Genomic DNA, 20,366 nt, shown 5'->3' with positions numbered 1-20,366 from the left:
TCAGACGACATTTTGTAATTTCTATGTGTCGTATAGTTTTACTTCAATCATTTAATTACGACATCCTCTTTTCTAATTTATAATTAATCGTATATTAATTAATTTTTTTTTTTTTTTACGAATTTTAAATTAACGTTGACAGTGAAAATTAAGTAAGTCACAACATTTTGAAATACCTTGCACACGTTAATATTATATGCAAATATGTATAATGTATGTAATAATTATAATGAGAATAGGTGTTATGATGCTCTGGACTGTTCTAGAGGTTCGGCGATCAGCGCTGTACGACCCGCTTGCAGGTGTTTGCGACAGCTCTCCACGTGCACACGGCAGCATGACGGAATACGGCAGTGAGAAGATGGCGGAAGAAGAGCGGAATGCCAGTGCAGAGAAACTCAAGGAGAAGGCGAATAACTACTTCAAAGGTAAAAGCTTGTCAGATATGTAGTGTAAATAAGAGACTGGATTGATATTGGCAGGATAGGGCTGCGCGGGACGAGTTTGTCGCATCGCGAGGACTGATGAGCGTTATAAGAGGGAAATGTGTGTGAGATGAGCATGAGCAACACATGATGAATCAGACAGACTCATGAAGCACCCACTCATCAGACTTTCTTCTTATGTAATCGCCACGATCCGTTTACTCGACATGTATCGATGATGAGGAGAGATTTCCTCCCGCGAGCTGTCAGTCTAGACGTGCTGGTGCTGTGATAATGCTGTGATAATGCTGTCTCACTGTCATCTCTGAGAGCAGCACGTGCACGTGATTACACGGCCGTGCACTCGCTGGAGCTGATTATCTGACTCTCGTTAGTCAATGGCTTCAGATCTGTCCTCGTTCATGGATGCAGTTTATTTTCGTATTATGTCGTTTAGTCTGGAAAAAAATCATGTGTTTTCTTGTTCAACTTCTGCAGATTTATGAAGAACATTCAGCACTAGTTTAACTACAAATACACTCTCAAATAAATGTATTACCCAGTGCAGTAAATGTCGTTCATTTTCACGCAGTTTGTTCCTAATTGTTTTTAAAATAACTTTTTACCCATTTAATATTTCTGTAATAGTTTATAGTACCTCTTTACAGTTTTTCAGACGTTAAGTTCATTCATAAATATATATATATATATATATATATATATATATATAATTTTCTCATTTATTTAATTCTTTATTTTGGTATTTATTTTTTATGTTTGTAACCACATTCATGCCTCAGGATTGCTTTTTGACACTATAACACTGAAATTAGAGAATGCAGTGTTTTATTATTATTACCACATTTCTGTGTATCTATAACTAGATCCTGCTAGTTTTGAAATAACTTTGATCTTTATTCTCTTCTAAGAGGGACTTTACTGTTTTATTTATAATAATAATAGTATAATTTTTAATTTAACCTTGTTTTCCTTATTATGTTCATATAAAATATCATTTATTTTAATTCATTATTAATTATTTTAATATGTTCCTCTGAACTCACCTTTCGCCTTTTATTTATATAGCTCTTTTTACAATCCAGAAATATAAACTCATTTAACAGATATTACTCAAATGAGGTTTGTGTGTTAAACAGTTGCGCTGCAGCAGAATGTTTTGTTCTTTCCTCTTTTTCATTCTGCTTGAATCGAGCACTGTAGCGTGCAGTCAACATTAGCTCCATTGTTCAGTACTGCCAACGCTAGGATAACTGTTATTTCATGCTCTAGGGTTTTGCCTTAATTATATTCACTGTAAGGACAATGTTTCCACCGAAGGAACAATTCATTTCAAGAAAGAAAGTAAGAAATGAAGAACACTACGCACGGATGTACAGCTGCAAAGTGGTTTCTAGAATGTTGCTGGAGTATTTTAGGTTGAGGAAGGCAAGGTTATTATAGTTCACTGAAAGTAAAACTGAAACTAAAAATAAAACTACACCAAAAAAAAAAAATAATAAAATAAATAAATATATATATATATACATAAAATATTTTTATTTCAGCTAGTTGACAAGGCAGCATTTCTTATTTTAACTTGTACTAAAATAACTACAACTGAAATAAAAGTACATATATAAAAAATACAAAATTTACCAAATTATTTATTATTATTTACTAAATTATTAAAACTTCACCTAAATTTTAAATGGAAACAGGAAATATAAAAATACAAACTGATTCAAAATATGAATAAAACTATAATAGTATCTCAATGATGCTAAAATAACAGTGTGGTAATGTATGCTAAAATGTAGTCAACTTATTAATAACTTTTGGGTTTTCAAGTAATAATTTCTAATTATTTAAATAACTATCTAAAAACACTTAACTTTATGGGATTGTCAGTTTGATAAGTCTCTGACAGGATTAAAATGTTAGTCCGATGTAGTTCAATATTTTGCTCATTTCTAGGCACTTTGACAGTGTTGACTCTCTCTTCAAAAGTGGCATAGACACAATGCTTTGTGATGCATTATGATTCATCTTCATTAATAATCTCCTGCTCTTATTTCAGATAAAGACTATGAGAACGCCATCAAGTATTACACGGAAGCAGTGGAGCTGAACCCGAGCAATGCCATCTACTACAGTAACAGGAGTCTGGCGTACCTGCGCACCGAGTGCTATGGCTATGCGCTGGCGGACGCCACGCAAGCCCTGGAGCTGGACAAGAACTACATTAAGGGCTACTATCGGCGAGCCACCTCCAACATGGCCCTGGGCAAGTTTAAAGCGGCACTTAAAGATTACGAAACGGTGAGACTCGTTATATTCTCAGCATTTTAATAACAGTGCTTTTAGATACATATTGATGCACTGAAATTTCTACATCTAAACATATTCAGCTGAAACAGCTTTCAAATTTAAATTTCATCACAAAATACAAACAATACATGTAGTTTTGATGCTTTCTGTTGTGGCGCGACAGATTCATGCAGCACATAAACAGATAATCTCTTCCTCTTCTAGTTACAGCACAGAATAAACATGAATAAAGTTATGTTGAAAGAAACAGTACAATTTACATTATGCAATCACTTAAATCAGTTTAATTATTTTATTAAATTGTACATGTTAAAGAAAAAAAAAAAATTAAAATTAAAACTGTACTAAACTGTATAGCCACTAGATGTCTGCATAGCCTTTTAAATTTATATGGGCTGTAATATCTAGATGGTGAAACAAGACACAATTTGTAATAGTTTCAAATTTTTACTATAGTCTTCATTAGTTTTAATGTTAAAAACAACTTAGAAATTGCTTTTTTGACTTTATTTACATATGTAACTTGAAGTAATCCAAAAGTTATCAGATTACATTACTTTTATATTGTGGTACTTGGATTACGTTACTGAATACTTTTTTAATGAAGTAATTTGTAACTGTAACGGAATACATTTTAAAAGTAACCCTCCCAACCCTGGTGAGAACACGTCCAAAGTTCTGTCATGAAACTCTACATGGCACAGTCTGAAAGGTCTAATTCAATCTGACATAATGACATAATCATCACATGGTGAAGCTGATTGGTAGGGCTGGGTATCGAGTTCGATACTTTTTATACCGCTGAGTATCGAAAAACGTCTTGTCGTTCGGTACCAAATTTCGATACCTAAGGGGTTAATCTCATCAGTGTCAGTGAGGCAATAAGCCTGTTAATCTGCTGCACTAGGTGTGTTCGACTAGAAGCGACGCGGCGCAGATCGATCAGTGTTTGACATCCGCGAGAGCGACTCGAAAGCGTATGGAGCAGTCTGCTACTACACACAGATTGAAGCGCGCGTGACGCTCGCCTTGATTTCAGCATCTGCCGTCTCACTAAATGAGGACATAAACACATGAACAACATCTCCAGAACTGCTCTGAGAGTCACTTCATGAGCATTTTACCGTTTGATTTGAGTAAAACTAGGGAGTCGAAAATAGGCACAACAACGGCAACACGTCAAAATAAAAGTTCGGTTTAACTTGGAAGAAACTGCGGCAGAAATACATTTCTATTGTTCAGCAGAATGTACTTACTGCTACTACTAGGCTACTATTAAAATGATTAAAATTGTATTTAAAAAAAAAAAAATGATCACACATTTCTTCCATGTTTTAATTTTAATAGTAAACCCTCTTTGTTTGCCTAAATAAATAAACAAACTTTGATTTTCAATCATTTAAAGATAAATTAAATAAATGTTTTATGCCTTCATTTGAAAACCAGAACACAGAATTTCTGAGGAAAAATAAAACATTTCATAAGGCTATTTTAAGAATAAATACGTTTTTATGCATTCAAATAATTAGACATACTACACCAGAATTTAATAACAATAAAACATATGGTGAAAGAAAATCAAACACCCACTTATGAAAGTGGATAAAGATTTTCAATTTCTTGAAGTCTTTAACAACCTAGAATAAATGAATAGAAATGATGATTCTGTCTGAGCTATGCGTTTTAAAACGAAGACGCACTAGTGTAAATGTAGCCTAACTGATGTGTAAACTGAAAACTATTTGAACTTTATTAAAATTATTTCACTGATTTGTGTTGGATATATTTTGTTCCTTTGTGCAGTGGCTCAAGAGATGAGGCTTTGAGTCTGTATAAATGTCAACAAGCTGAAAAAATAAAAAATAATTGTTTTAAAATAATGTAATCTTGTTAAAACTCATTTCATAAAATTGGTATCGGAAAAAGTATTGTTCAGGAACCGGTATCGAACTCAAGGTATCGGTATCGATATCAAAAATTTTTAAACGATACCCAGCCCTACTGATTGGTTATTTTTGTTTCAAACCCTCCACCTTCCCCAGCTCCACCTGTATAGATCTGCTACGAGGTGATTCATGTGTGCTATATGGGGGTTATTCATGTATGTTATATGTGCAGCAGCGTTATTTCTAACATGCTCACAGCAGCATGTTGTGGATGTATTGGCAGGAGCAAGTCTTGGTACTCAACTCAAAATTCAGCTCAGCACACAAACTTGACCTTAATTTTTTTAATTAATAAAATTTTTTTTTTAAGTTTTTTGTGCTGTTGTCTTTTCATTGCTAACAGGTAGTAAGAGTTCGTCCCAATGACAAAGATGCCAAGATGAAGTACCAGGAGTGCAATAAGATTGTCAAACAGAAGGCCTTTGAACGGGCCATCGCCGGCGACGAGCTCAAGCGATCAGTCGTAGACTCCTTAGACATCGAGAACATGAGTAAGTGCTTTGGGGAAGTTTCAGTTATTAGGAGCAAATTATGCTTAATTACAAGCAATCGACCCTAAACATAACCCTAGATGTGTCAATATACTCAAGATCATTTGCGAAAAATGCTGATGTTATTTTCATGGAAAAATGATTTTATTGTAGCAATTTTGTGACCTAAGAAAAATGCTAATAATAGGGTCAGCTATTATGAATCTTTGTGTACAATGTTTTGTTTCGTCAGGGCAGCAAAATTGTGTGGTACTGAGAAATGATATGATGACATTAGGTCTTTCGTTGACCTGTTGGGAAAATGAAGAAAATAACTGGACAATTCTTTGCAGTTGAAAAAGATTTCAGAATATAAATTATTGATGATTTTTAAAAAAAATTATTCTCTTCCACCAGCAATCGAGGATGACTATACTGGACCTAAACTTGAAGATGGGAAGGTTACGCTGAAGTTCATGAAAGACTTGATGGACTGGTTCAAAGACCAGAAGAAACTGCACAGAAAGTGTGCTTACCAGGTGAATGCTCTTCAAATACATGCACACAGATCTTGAAACATAACTGTGTTCATCTATTATTTATTTACTCAAGGCTGGGCGATATCGATCATATCGAATAAACCTGAGGAAATGTATTGCGATTACGCACATGTCATATTGTAGTGCTGCTGCACCCTTGCACTTTTAAGCCTTGTGATTTAAAAACAAGTGCTTAAAGGTTTGAAAGAGAAATCAGTTTGATACTCATAGACTCACATAGTGTCTGAGTACTGAATTGCTTTCTTCTTTGTGGCTTATTGTGTTTAAATGGTCAAATGCTCACAAAATATGTCAGAATGCCTGTCTGGCTGAGTATACTCATAAACACAGTCAGCTTTGTCTTAAATGAGTGTAAACAGTTGGGTAAGAATAGAATGTGCCCAAATATATTAGATCCGTGCATTCGCTCTTAAAGTGACAGCAGCCCAATATACCAGCTTCCATCTCTGACCTTAATGTTAATCAGACAACAAAAGACAAAAAGAATGTCACTCACTGCTCTTGACTGAGGGCTCATCCACACGAAGCCAGAGCTTTCCCTATCCGATCTTTTTTTCCTCGTTCTTCCATAAACGCAGCATTGTCTCAAGAAATATTTGCGTACACATGAAACCGACTCAAAACGATGTAGTATAATTGCCAGACCAGTATGTGGCGCTGTAATTCTGCCGCAGAGAAACACTAAAAACTGAGAAGACTTGATGCACGCGAATAAACCTTGCGCGCTGTATACAAACCCAACACAACAACAAGAAAAGCTAGTAAAGTTAGTAAAGCTAATAGGCTCAGTAGCTTCGAAAAAAAAGCGTGTAGTCCGCCGTTGTTGTTGCTGTTGTGTGACGTTTCACAAAATATAGGGATTGGCAAATAGCATTTTCAGGATCCCAAAATGCCGGATGCATCTGGATGAAACACTGATACGATACAAAGTTTTTTACATATACAGCTAAACACATCTCTGTGTGAATGAGGCCTGAGTGACTTTTGTTTAATGTTTTCACATTAAAGCGCTATATAAATGCATCATTCACTCACTCACTCATTCGTTTGCTCATTCAATTAGCTGCCAAGACAGACAAACATGCATGTTTAGTGATAGCCGTTGATCTTGACTGTATTGTTTATGATTGTGGTGGTTATTACTTACTACTTCTGTTTCCCAATACAGAGTCTTTGATGTTTTAATAGAAAAATTTCACAGTTTCAGCTTTTGAGAGAACTTCTTTTTACCGTCTTCATAATGTAGCGCAAATTGAAATTTCTCAGATGACGACAATTCTTGATTTAAAAAGAGTAATGAAAAAATAAATAATTTTTATCATAGAAGATGTGTGTTCAAGTTATTGTCTTTGCATTTTTTTATTTATTTTTGATTAGGGCTGCAACAACGAATCGATTAAATCGATAAAAATCGATTACTAAAAGCGCTGGCAACGAATTTCATAATCGATTCGTTGTGTCGCGCGACGCGGAGACGTTTGATTATTAAAAAAAAACTTCCGCTGAGCTGAGCGGAGTGAACACACTCGGTCTCTCTCGCGCACGGATGGTAGCAGAGTTTGGCGCCTCATATAAAAAAAAAAAAAAAAAAAAATACGAGCGGAGGTAGAGGAAAGATATGAGGCGCCGTACTGGACAAAAGTGAAGCGAACACGGTGAGAGAGCGACAGTGCGCGAGAGAGACCGAGTGTCCGAGCGAGAGAGCGACAGTGCGCGAGAGAGACCGAGTGTGTCCGAGCGAGAGCGACAGTGCGCGAGAGAGACCGAGTGTCCGAGCGAGAGACACAGTGCGCGAGAGAGACCGAGTGTGTCCGAGCGAGAGAGACACAGTGCGCGAGAGACCGAGTGTCCGAGCGAGAGAGCGACAGTGCGCGAGAGAGACCGAGTGTGTCCGAGCGAGAGACACAGTGCGAGAGAGACCGAGTGTGTCCGAGCGAGAGAGACACAGTGCGAGAGAGACCGAGTGTCCGAGCGAGAGAGCGAACGTGAAAAAGTGAAGCGAACACGGAGAGAGCGCGAACGTGGCCGCGAGAGAGACCCAAAATGCGCTACAGAAAGTATAATAAAGTAAATAAAATATAATAAAGAGAGCGAGAGAGTGATTTTTCAGTGCAAGAGTGCAATTTCCAAGATGTTTAAGGGACATTTTATATTAAATTATATGATTCTGTTGCACTGCATTACATGTCAGTGCAACGATGTGCAGAGATAGTTCACACAGATTGTCACTTGTGTGACATTGTATGAAGATAGTATACTATCAAGAAATTTTAACAGCATGGAGCATTGCCATAGATTATTGGAGGACCATTCTCGTATTCTCTCTAGGATGTTGGACCATTCGAGACACTCGCAGGTAAAATTGTAGACATGACTAATAAAATGTATGAAAAAGATGATGGTATCAGTTTAACCTAGTTTAATCAGTTTAACTTAGGCCGTGTTCACACTTGGGGTCTTTTTTGAAGCTGCCAGCGTCTTTTTTACATTATAATCCTATGGAGTAAACCGTGTTTAGTCCTGAGCGCTTTTTAAAACGCCACCGCCGGCGTCTTTTTCTGAAGCTCAGAGCGTCTTTTCAAGTTGAAAGAAGTTTAACTTTTCTGGAAAAAACGCCCTACGTCAAGCGCCTTTTTGACAGCTGACCAATGACAAGCGAGTGGCGAGTCGTTTCCATGACAACAAAAACAACAAGAAAAAAGGAGAAGATAGCCGGTAGACAGATCGTACTAGTTTCGTTATATTTATGTGTATATATATGTAAAAGAATACTGACAGTACAGAACATTTCAGCTGATTATATGCATTATTTTTCATTCTGATACAGACAGGCAGCTCATGAAAAATAAGGTCATGCCTCCATCTGGTGGTCATCCTTGGTATTACACTCTTCACCTTTAAACCAATTTCAGTGATGGTTTTAATTGTTTTGTGGCCCCTGAGCATGATACATTTTGAAACTAAGCATGTTTCCTCAGAATGATTTGTTATATTTATGTAAAAGTTGTTTATTGTTTGTTGTCCGTGCTGTTAAAATTTCTTGATAGTATACTATCTTCATACAATATCATGAAATATCTCTGCACATCGTTGCACTGACATGTAATGCAGTGCAACAGAATCATATAATTTAATATAAAATGTCCCTTAAACATCTTGGAAATTGCACTCTTGCACTGAAAAATCACTCTCGCCTCTTTATTATATTTTATTTACTTTATTATACTTTCTGTAGCGCATTTTGGGTCTCTCTCAAGACTGTGTCTCTCTCGCCGGACACACTCGGTCTCTCTCGCGCACTGTCGCTCTCTCACCGTGTTCGCTTCACTTTTTTCACGTTCGCTCTCTCGCTCGGACACACTCGGTCTCTCTCAAGACTGTGTCTCTCTCGCCGGACACACTCGGTCTCTCTCACAAGACTGTCGCCTCTCACCGTGTTCGCTTCACTTTTGTCCAGTACGGCGCCTCCTAGAAAGATACATAGCGGAGGCAGAGAAATCCGTGCGACCCAAGTAATCCAAGGTGTGGGAGCAGGGGCGGCGTTTGCGTATGGCAGAGTATGGCAGTTGCCATACCCTAGCCCAGTCAGGTGCTGTGAAAAATTATCCAAACTAATGCGTGTTGGACTTCACATGTATCTAACAGGCCTGAGCTGGACTCAGTACTGTCACGTCACTTGAGTCGCTTATAATTCGTTTTTATTATTTTAAATCAGAGAGTTTTAAAAATAGTAAACCAATGATAAGCATTAAAATAACTTGTCAGTAAAACTTCGTAACGCCATTGGATCATCGAGCTCTCAGCGAGACCTCGTAACTTCACCCCGCCTCCGTTCAGATTGACGCGCCGCGCACAGCCTGGAGAAGATGAGATCTCTGCTTTTTCGCAATGCAAGGGTGAATAAATAATTGGTGTTTGAATAGTACAGCGTTTTCTTTACTCAAACACTATGTCAGTAAAGGATAATGTTTTTGTGTGTTTGAAGAGTGGAGAAGAATTAGTTATTTGCTGTCTATATACGTTTTAAATATCCTGTGCATTATGTGCATAAGCGCTTAATTTGAGATTTTGGCCAAGTGTATTAAACAACAAGAAAAAACTAAGCGCCCATATAGCTACAATCAAAGTTATATAACCTGTAAAAGTTGATGAAAGCATAATGCACTTGCTGCTTCAGATAACAGTTACAGCCGTTCTAATGACAGACAAAACACTCCATCTCCGTCATTCTCTGGTCAAAAACATTATTAACTCCATTTGAGCTTGAGTTTCATATAATGTTAAGTGCAAGTGTCTGATACAACACCAACGCTAACGACGCAGTGTTGTTAAATTATTAAATTGTTTTGCACTCCCCCCCCCCCCCCCCAAAAAAAGTCTATATATTTGGCAGATGTAAAGCATACATGTGTATGTTTTTTGTGTTAATCCATTTTTATTTTATTATTATAACAGCTCAGGGATGTTCAAGGAGCAACATGTTTGTGCACTTTCTAAAGATTTTAGTTCTGTTTTTGAATAAAGGGTTGGAAATGAATGCTTTTCTTCCTTTTTTTAAATCCGATTCATCGATTAATCGAAAAAATAATCGACAGATTAATCGATTATTAAAATAATCGTTAGTTGCAGCCCTATTTTTGATTGAATCAATATATCCCACAAAACAATTTTGCCATTGACTCATGATCATAATCAATATTTCTGTCTTTCAGATGCTGGTTCAAGTTAAAGAAGTTTTATCCAAACTTCCAAGTCTTGTTGAAATTACATTAAAAGAGGTAAGAGAATAGAATGAGTGTTCCGCTTCCAGAGACTAGTGGAATTCTATTTCTGGCTTTTCTTTGTTGTTTTTGTCCTCATAGTAATTTCCTGTGGTGATAAATTGACATTCCTGTTCTCACTGTTGATTTCTCGTGTTTTTTAGACAGAGAAAATAACTATTTGTGGAGACACACATGGCCAGTACTATGATCTCCTAAATATCTTTGAGTTGAACGGTTTACCATCTATAACTAATCCTTATGTATCCTTTTCCTTTCGGGTCCGTGATATTGTCATACCTGCTCTCTTGAGTATGTAATTGCATATAAATTGTTTAATTGAATTACACCCCATCCCAATGAGATCCAGTGAATTAGTCTTGACTTCAGGCTCTCAGCTGTTCAATGGTGACTTTGTGGACCGCGGCTCTTTCTCTTTAGAAGTCATTCTCACACTGTTTGGCTTCAAGCTGCTGTATCCAGAACACTTCCACCTGCTTCGAGGTGAGGACACACCAACGGTTCCTTGTTCAAACTCCCAAACGCGTTTGTGTGTGATGGATAAATGTTATGATCCGAAATGTCTTTTTTGTGAAGGTAACCACGAGACGGATAACATGAATCAGATGTACGGGTTCGAGGGTGAGGTGAAAGCGAAGTACACCGCCCAGATGTTCCAGCTCTTCAGTGAAGTCTTCCAGTGGCTTCCTCTCACCCAGTGCATCAATAACAAAGTGCTGGTATGACACGAGGCTGGCCATCAGATTCAGCATTTATACCACTTTGTATTTTTGTCTTTGGATTTGAGTATGAGCTGAATTGTGTTTCAGGTGATGCACGGAGGACTGTTTAGTGAGGACGGTGTGACTTTAGATGACATTAGAAAGATAGACAGGAACAGACAGCCTCCAGACTCTGGTAAGACATGTCTGATATCGCAAGAACATTTGGTTAATGTCTGAGCTTATGTAGTCCTGCATAGGGCTGTGTGATATGGCTAAAAAATTCTTGATTTATTGATTATTGATTATTTTTTCCGCAGAATGTTTGGCTGGTTCAGCATAATAATTTGGATTAAAAAAAAAAATAATAATTTTAACTAGTCAACTTAAAAATATAACTACAACATGATTCAACCAAACATTATCTGTGCCAGAACAAAACCATCTGGTTAAAGATGGTTTTATTCCAAGTATAAGACATATGAAGTGATCGACATGATGTAAATTCAAGATGGTAAATTCAGTGGTTAAATATGAAGGCAAATAGTGTACAAATTTGTCTTAAACATTTCCTGTATGTTTAGAATAAGTCAAAAAAACATGCTTGATGTTTCTTATCCCAAATGTAGACATTCAGTCATTTAGAGATCAACTCAAAAAGTAAAAGGCAATTCTATTTCAAAATGACTAAAGGTATAACACAAGTAGACTAATATTTACAGTAAAAAACACAATAACAGTAGCTTTCATCCTGTCACCATCACGCAAGCATGAAATACTGTAATAGTGTTTCATTTTTTTCCCTATGTACACAGAATTTGACGGACGTGTTGAAAGCATGACACTCGAGTTAAAAGAAGTTTAACTTGCGTCTTGATTTTTTCCTGTTCCACCGTCTGCATCCCATGTTTTCCAACACAATAAGGCACAGTCTGCGTAAATAGCCACAGAATACTAGCGACGTGTTCTACGTGATGGTTCTTATAGTGCAGGGGTGGCGAACGTCGGTCCTGGAGAGCCGCAGCCCTGCAGAGTTTTGCTTCAACCCTAATCAAACACACCTGAACAAGCTAATCGAGGTCTGAAGGGTTACTAGGAGGCTACAGGCAGGTGAGTTTTTATTAGGGTTGGAGTTGAGCTCTCCAGGACTGGAGTTCGCCACCTCTGATGTAGAGCATGTCACACGTGAGCAATTCATTAGGTGCGCAGTCGTGAGTTTTTTAAATGTTACCATTGTGTCCAATTGTAACATTTTCTAGTGTTTTTATTCAAAACCACGGTTCCTTGATTTCCTCAATAAATGAAATTGTGGCAAACCATTACATTCAGAGTAATCAATAAAATCTGAAAACATTTCCAACCCTAATGTATACAATGAGGGAACACTGGTAATATTTAGTAATAGAATCCTAATTCAGTTACGTTCAGAAAGCCATGCCAACTACACACCCCACTCTAGCATTGTGTTATGAAGTGTTGCACCTCTTACAACTAGAGTCGTAATTTGTATTATTCTTCTGCAGGTCCAATGTGTGATCTCCTGTGGTCAGATCCTCAGCCGCAGGTCAGTTCTGTTCCCCTCCTTCAGCTAAGCGAAGGTTTTGGTCTCAGCTGTGTTTTGACCGATGTGTGTTCTCCTCCAGAGTGGGCGGTCCATCAGCAAGCGGGGTGTGAGCTGTCAGTTTGGGCCTGATGTTACGGAGCGCTTCCTGGAGCAGAACAAGCTGCAGTACATAGTGCGCAGTCATGAGGTGAAAGCCGAGGGTTACGAGGTCACTCACTCAGGGAAGTGCATCACCGTGTTCTCAGCGCCAAACTACTGGTACGGAAACCTCTCGCTGTCCTTATTAGTGCATCGTGAGATTTGAATTAATGAATGAGCTTCCAATTAACCAAGAACTATAAAAACATCTGGGTGAATATCATGTCCTGGTCATATTGTACCCCCAAATACGAAAATTAAGCCTGATTACTGCTTCAGCGTGCCATTATGAAAATGATTGTCTAATTTTGCTCCACAATGTGTGGCTCACTAAAAACTAAAATGTGGCTAAAATTGCAGAATCTAAGAATATGGTACAAAAAGCAACTGATGTAATGTGCCACATTTAGTCAATATTGCAATGTAAAACCAAAGACATTGAATTATTAGTTATAAATGATAGAAAATGTATGATTTAATGCAGTCTTATTGAAAATAAACTGTGTGTTAGAACATGTTGTGGTCAAGTCAGAATGAAATGTCTGAATGTATGTGCATATTCATGACTCTTTCTTTTCTGTGTGCTTCTGTTTTGTTTTTAGTGACCAGATGGGAAATAAAGGAGCTTACATTCATCTCAGGGGATCAGACCTCAAGCCAGAGTTCCACCAGTTTACTGCTGTGGTCAGTGGAGTTTCATTATTATGCATTTTATTTACATTTACATTCACTAATTTTTAGGGGAAACCTATTCATCGCTGATATATCAGCCGATATTTGGCATTTCTTTAATTATTGCATTGTTTGCAATGTTTTCTGTTTGGCCGATGTGTCTGAAGCATGACTTTTATTTTGACTGTGCTGTGAACGCCAGCGTCACCTATTCTTCATCTTCCTTAGTTTACTGTCTCCGTTTAACAGTTTTAATTATAAATTAGAGAGTAAACAAAAAAGTCATCGGTATATGAAAAAGTATTATAGCGTTTGCTTTTCTAGAAAGCCAAATGCTGTAAACTTTCTCAACTACCCTCTAGGGATGCAGCGATTTACCGGTTTTACGATTAACCGCGCTTTAAAACGTCACGGTTCATTAATCGTAAAGGCTCCGCTATACCGAGTGTTTCTGTTGTATGGAATGGAACTGTTGAAACATGAGCAAAACGAAAACAAAGTTACACTAGCGGTGCACCAGCTTAAAATGCCGTGCTTATCAGAGACACGGAGGCTACTAGATTAACTATGACAGAGGAACCAAACAGCGATCCTTTATTTCCACCAGAGAAATGACTGAATTCGATAGTGTGGGACCATTTTAAATTTGGGTACATCAATATTGCCGTAAAAATCGCTGTTAAAGAGTGAATACATAAGGGATAATGCACAGCTAGCCAACCTGTTCTGGCTGTGCAATAAACGATTTTAATGCACGACGTGAAGGCAAGGACCACCTGACGCGACGCTCGTTAGCGCCGAACATTCTGCCGCTTCAGAGATGAAATAGTGCGGTGAGAGAGAGCGAGCGTGTGTGAAGCGCGCGCAGTCAGCGGAGGCTCGCGGCGGAGCCAGGCGAGTATAAACGAGGCTTTAGCCTACCTGCATCTGCGTCACTACAAACAATGAAGATTTGAGTTTAGTTATTTAAACAGTCATTTTACCCCTCTTTGCTGATTAATATAATGTAGCGATCCAGTATCTAAGCTATTTTATTAATGAAAGTCGCTGGGCAGCGTTGACAACACGCTTCTGTCCTCCTAAATGTTTGTGTGGGCAGCTCGATCTCGATCTCACAAACCAAAATAATAGACATGATTTTCTCAGGCCTTATGTAAAATCAGATGAATAAAGATTATTAAAATGAATAAGTATTGATGACAGTTGATTACAATAGTTAACTTAATAGTTTAGTTTATTCCCTCATTAGTAACAGTGTCCTCTGTGGGATAAATAAAGTTAATATTAGTCATATATTAATAATACTTCATTAATATTGTGATTTATCATCCCTGTTATAGTATTATTCATAAGTCAATTTATTTTTCACCATCTTTCCAAGTTCTGTACCTCAGGTCCAAAAGAAATGTCGAAGAATGAAATGAAAACACCAAATACATTTGTTATTTTCAAAAGGAAATACTGACATGGATATTTACAGAGCAGAGGTCACCTTTTAAATTCCAATAGGAGAGATGGACTTTTTTTTCTTTAGTATTATTATTTTGTGCTGTAGTATTGGTTACTGTGTTATTTCTGTTTCAAAAGGCAGCAATAAATAACACTTTAATATCTAAAGAGTGTTTATGTGATTTTATGTTGTGAAATGAATAATGCATAATAATCGTAATAATCGTGAAACCGTGATTATTCCTCAGACTATAATCGTACCAACAAAATCTATAATCGTTGCATCCCTACTACCCTCAGCATTCAGCAAATACACATCATTTAAATATCATTTAAGCAAGTCTTTGAATATCTAATAAATGTTAAATTTCACAAACCTTGCAAACTTTGTCAAATCTAGCTGTGAGATCCTCTGAAGTGTGCACTATTATTATTTGTGAAAAAATTGTATAATAGGATTACAGAATCAAGAAGTTGCCATCTGAATAAATTTATTTTGCAAGTTCTGTTTTTGTCAAATTATTTGTTTTTCATATTTATTCATTTTTAAATTATTTCTAACTTAGAAGTTATTATTATAAACAATATAAATATAATTTCAACAATTGTTATACATGTTTTTACAATTTTTTTTTTTTTTCATAATTACTGCACAGTTTTAAATTAAATAGTGTGATATTGCATTTATTGGCTTCAAATCAACCTCCTTTGAAATATTGACATTGGATATAAAAAACAAACAATCTGTTAATTTTCATCTCATGATTTTTGGTAGAAATGCAGCAACATTTGTTGTAGAAAAATTGTTTGCCTGAAAATGTCATACAGTGCCCTCCACTAATATTGGTACCGTTGATAAAAGCAGCTGTGAAAATAAATCTGCATTGTTTATCCTTTTGATCTTTCACTCAAAAAATTCACAAAATTCTAACCTATCATTGAAGTAAAACAATTGAAAGTGGGGAGAAAATCTCATTGTGAAATAACTGTTTTTCTCCAATGCATGTTGGCCACAATTATTGGCACCCCTAGATATTCTTATGAGTAAAATATCTCTGAAGTATATTCCCATTCATATTTACATTTTTTTAGCACACCAGGGTGACTAGGAGCATGAAATTATCCAGCCATGTCTTCCTGTTACACAGGATTATAAATATGAGGAACACAAAAACCAAATTCCCTTAATCATCCATCACAAGGAGTAAAACCTATGAATATAGTTCTGATGTGCAGAACAAGATTGTTGAGCATCACAAAATAGAAAGTGGCTGTGAGAAAAGAGTTAAAGCATTGAAGATGCCCATTTCCACCATCAGGGTAATAATTAAGAGGTTCCTATCAACTAAAGATGTTAAAAATCTGCCTGGAAGAGGACATGTGTCTATATTGTCTTAATGCACGGTGAGGAGGAGAGTTTGAGTGGCCAAAGACTCTCCAAGGACCACAGCTGGAGAATTGTAGAGATTAGTTGAGTCTCGGGGTCAGAAACCTAAAAATAAATATATACACTATATTGCCAAAAGTATTGGGTCACCCCCTTCTAATGAACAGGTTTGACTACTTTAGTAATTTTCATGAGCACAAATCTTAATGTTTAAGCATATAATGGTATTCTAGGGAATTGTGTGCTTCTAATTTTAAAGCAACAGTTTGGCCAGGACCCTTTTCTATTCTAACATGACAATGCCTCTGTGTATAAGACAAGGTTCAAAAAGAAATGATTGATTGAGTCAGTGTTGAAGAACTTGACTGGTCTGCAGAAAGCCAAGTCCTAATCCAAGCTGAACACCTCTGGTGTGACTTTAAATGCAGATCTTGAGCCAAAAACTCTTTACCAAACACCAATGTCTTGTACGTACACTATATGGACAAACGTATTGGGACGCCCCCTTCTTTAGAACAGAAAAAGGCACTTCCAAAACTGTGGCAACAAAGATGGAAACATAATTCATGTATTTAAAAATTGTATTTCCATCTCTGTTGCAACAGTTTTAGAAGTGTCTAAAATGACTATCACTTATGTACAAGTCATTGGTGTTTGATGATGAGTTTTTGGCTCAAGATCTGCATTTAAAGTCACACCAGAGGTGTTCAGCTCGGATTAGGACTTGGCTTTCTGCAGACCAGTCCAGTTCTTCCACACTGACTCAATCAATCATTTCTTTCTGAACCTTGCCTTATACACAGAGGCATTGTCATGTTAGAATAGAAAAGGGTCCAAACTGTTGCTTTAAAATTAGAAGCAAACAATTCCTAAGAATATCATTATATGCTTAAACATTAAGATTTGTACTCATGGAAATTACTAAAGTAGTCAAACCTGTTCATTAGAAGGGGGTGACCCAATACTTTTGGCAATATAGTGTATATATCAGTAGAGAGTAGTAATCTTTCACGTCTCAAATATAGAGAGTTTCAAGGAAAATTCTCCTCGCTCATCCAAAAACAAACTCCAGCAAATTCAGTTATCAGACACGACTGGAACTTCAAATGGCACTGGCTTCTATGGTCAGATGAAACTGAAAAAAGAGCTTTTTGGCAGCAAACCCACCAGATGAGTTTAGTATAAACAGCGATTAAAAAGTACCCCATGTCCACAGTTAAATATACTGCTGGATCTTTAATGTTGTTGCCTGTTTTTCTGCCGGAGGTCCTGAACATCTTGTTTGATTCTATCAAATACCAACAGATAAAAAATCAAAACCTGACTGCCTCTGTTAGAAATCTTATAATGGGCCGTGTTTGGATCTTGATCCTGATCTCTCTTATCAGGTGTTCTCCAAACTCTTCAGGCATTATAGGAGAAAACTCGGTGCTGCTATCTTGGGAAAAGGATGTTGCAATAATTGGGTGCCAACATGAACTAGAGAAAGCATCTATTTCACAATGAGATTTCCCCCCACTTTCAGTCGTTTTACTTCAATGATAGGTTGGAATTTTTTTGAATGAAAGATAAAAAGGATAAACAATGCAGATTTATTTTCACAGCCGTCTTTGCTCATATTTACCAAGGGTGCCAATATTAGTGGAGGGCACTGTATATAGCATTTATTGCAATCACTGTACAATTATTTAAATATTATTTAAAGTTTCTGCAGGTCTGACAAAGGTCTTTAAAAGTCATAAATTTAAAAATTCATAAAATCGTGGGATTAAAAATGAATATCTTCCTCAGTCTTGTTTTTCAAAACAAATATTTAAACATCCTTAAATCAAGATACATTGACTTGAGATGCAAAATGAAGATGTTTTCTGAAAAATTGAACAAAATGCCTGTAAATGGGGTATGAAAAGTCCACTGGTGGATTTGCTCTCTTTATTCATAAAATCACTTTTGATTAATTTCACTGAAAACAAGACTTATGCCATCACTTTTTGCAGTGTGATCACAAGGAATGTCATTAATTGGTCTTATAAATTTAAATAAATGTATTTATATATTTCTTATATTTTTTAATTTAAATTTACCTGCAAAAACCCTTTTAATATTATGTAATAATTAAAACAAAAAGTCATTTACTCACTGATTAGGCATGAATTCCTGTGACAAATGCAGTCTGTAAACTGATGTTTGTTTGTTTTTTCCCTCTCCTCAGCCTCATCCAAATGTCAAGCCGATGGCATACGCCAACTCTCTGATGCAGCTGGGTATGATGTAGAGGTGACGCAGACAGCAGCTGCTGTGGTCCACACCAATCCCTCCAAATCCACTCTCACATTCTGCTCATCTCTGTTTCCCACACACTTTCTTCCTCGTGTACACACGCACACTTTACAGTACTCTAACCTGTAGATACATGGGGAAGAATCACATTGGCGATGCCTTGACTTAAAAAACAAAAAAAAAAAAGGAACTAGGAATGTTATTCGCAAATTCACGGATGTCGTACTTGGATTGACCCTCCCCACGCTCTTGTCATTAATGTATCCATTCGTGTAGAGCTGCATAGTTTGAATTGGATGTTTAGCTCGGTGATAAATGAGCTGAATTGTACCAAAGAATGGGTAAGTGTATATGACGCATCCCAAAGTAAGAGTGTCGATGTAGAATTCAAGCCTTGTGAGGACCGGAGACTAAAAACCTGATCAGCACTTTTACCCAGCGGTGTGTTTCTACATAGGGCCTTTATTTTGAAATTTTACCCCTTCACAATCCCGCATCCTGTTTCATCTGAAGTACTGTTGGGAGGGAGAACGGTGTGTCATTTCAATACTGTAGCAGTGTGCGCCGTCTATCAAAAAACATAATAAAAGTCAACTTTCATAACAGGAAACTCCACCCAGAGCGTCTGTCACGAGGTCAGAGTTTCTGTGATTAAACGCCACAAACAAATTTAGGTGCTGTGTTAGCTCCAGTAGTTTTCTTCACACTTTTTGGCTCTCTTTCCCTTCTTTCAGAATAGGGAGAATTGCAGTATTGTGAAGCCCAATAAGTGTTTGGTGTTCTCCACTCTGTAGGCAGCTCCCACACGTTCTTTCTCCCAACATGCTGGACTGAAATGCACTGGAGATGTTCTGTAACCCTCGTATAACCTTCCACTGTCTGTCTAGCAGATCCCGAACCCTTCGTGTGGACTCCAAGTAATACAGCAGAAACCTACCTTCCTCTCTTTAAGCGCACAGCAGCCATGTCCCATGCCCTTGACTTTTTAGAAAATATCATATACACCAACATACATGTGTGTGTATGTGTGTATATATATATGTATGCATATACACACACACACACTGTATATTGAAATTTCTGTGTACATGTTTGGAAAAAAGAAGTTGTTGAATAAAAACGCCAGTCTAATAATGTAGAGTGTTCATACCTCTTTGTTCTGTTAGTTGAGTGGCACCAGTAGTGGCACGGGTCGCATTATCAGCATTGGCTGCAGCTGATATGAAAGAATGTTTCATTCAATCGACGAGGACCGAATGGGAAAACGTGTCATTTTTTAAAAATGTCTCAATACTGCACAATAGGCATCGTGTCTGGCGAACTATGTTTTAAATAAAAATTTAAACAAAACTAGTTTTGGGACTTTTTTTTTTTTTGACTCTGAGGTTTAGCTGGTCCTGCTCTGTGTTTTAGTGAGTTTAATGCTGTTATTTTTGACATTTGAAAGAGTTTCTGTTACGCTGAGCATGTAGTGGTTAGCACTGTGCTAAAGTGTATTGCTGTGGTTAGGCTGTGGGTGGCTACATGAACACATGGTTGTATGGGAAACGATTGTGCTGCCGCCAGTAATATATACAATTACATGTTAGTTAATTTACTTTTGGCATGTGCTATGTTAGCTATTTAACTGAAATAACAACAACAAAAAAATTGGTTTCAGAGCCA

The 20,366-nt window shown here is 37.1% G+C and overlaps 1 protein-coding gene across 1 annotated transcript; it reads left to right on the top strand.

Annotated features, from left to right (window-relative positions):
* Positions 1–269: 269 nt before the first annotated feature.
* Positions 270–20,054, top strand: ppp5c (protein phosphatase 5, catalytic subunit). Its single transcript, XM_058745208.1, has 13 exons — positions 270–428; positions 2,503–2,744; positions 5,043–5,190; positions 5,587–5,708; positions 10,442–10,507; positions 10,654–10,752; positions 10,888–10,993; positions 11,087–11,229; positions 11,320–11,407; positions 12,735–12,775; positions 12,855–13,033; positions 13,516–13,597; positions 18,634–20,054. The coding sequence occupies exons 1-13, from the start codon at positions 338–340 to the stop codon at positions 18,694–18,696; spliced, it is 1,470 nt and encodes a 489-aa protein (XP_058601191.1). The 5' UTR covers positions 270–337; the 3' UTR covers positions 18,697–20,054.
* Positions 20,055–20,366: the final 312 nt, after the last annotated feature.

This window comes from Onychostoma macrolepis, chromosome 15 (assembly GCF_012432095.1).
Source record: "Onychostoma macrolepis isolate SWU-2019 chromosome 15, ASM1243209v1, whole genome shotgun sequence".
Lineage (NCBI taxonomy): Eukaryota > Metazoa > Chordata > Actinopteri > Cypriniformes > Cyprinidae > Onychostoma > Onychostoma macrolepis.
The sequence above is the reverse complement of the archived record's forward strand: the minus strand, read 5'-3'. Positions and strand labels throughout refer to the sequence as shown.

Coding starts and splice junctions, on each gene's coding strand:
- ppp5c (XM_058745208.1), top strand. CDS start 338: ATGACGGAATACGGCAGTGAGAAGATGGCGGAAGAAGAGCGGAATGCC. Junction 2,745..5,042: donor CACTTAAAGATTACGAAACG/GTGAGACTCGTT, acceptor CATTGCTAACAG/GTAGTAAGAGTTCGTCCCAA. Junction 10,994..11,086: donor ACACTTCCACCTGCTTCGAG/GTGAGGACACAC, acceptor TTTTTTGTGAAG/GTAACCACGAGACGGATAAC.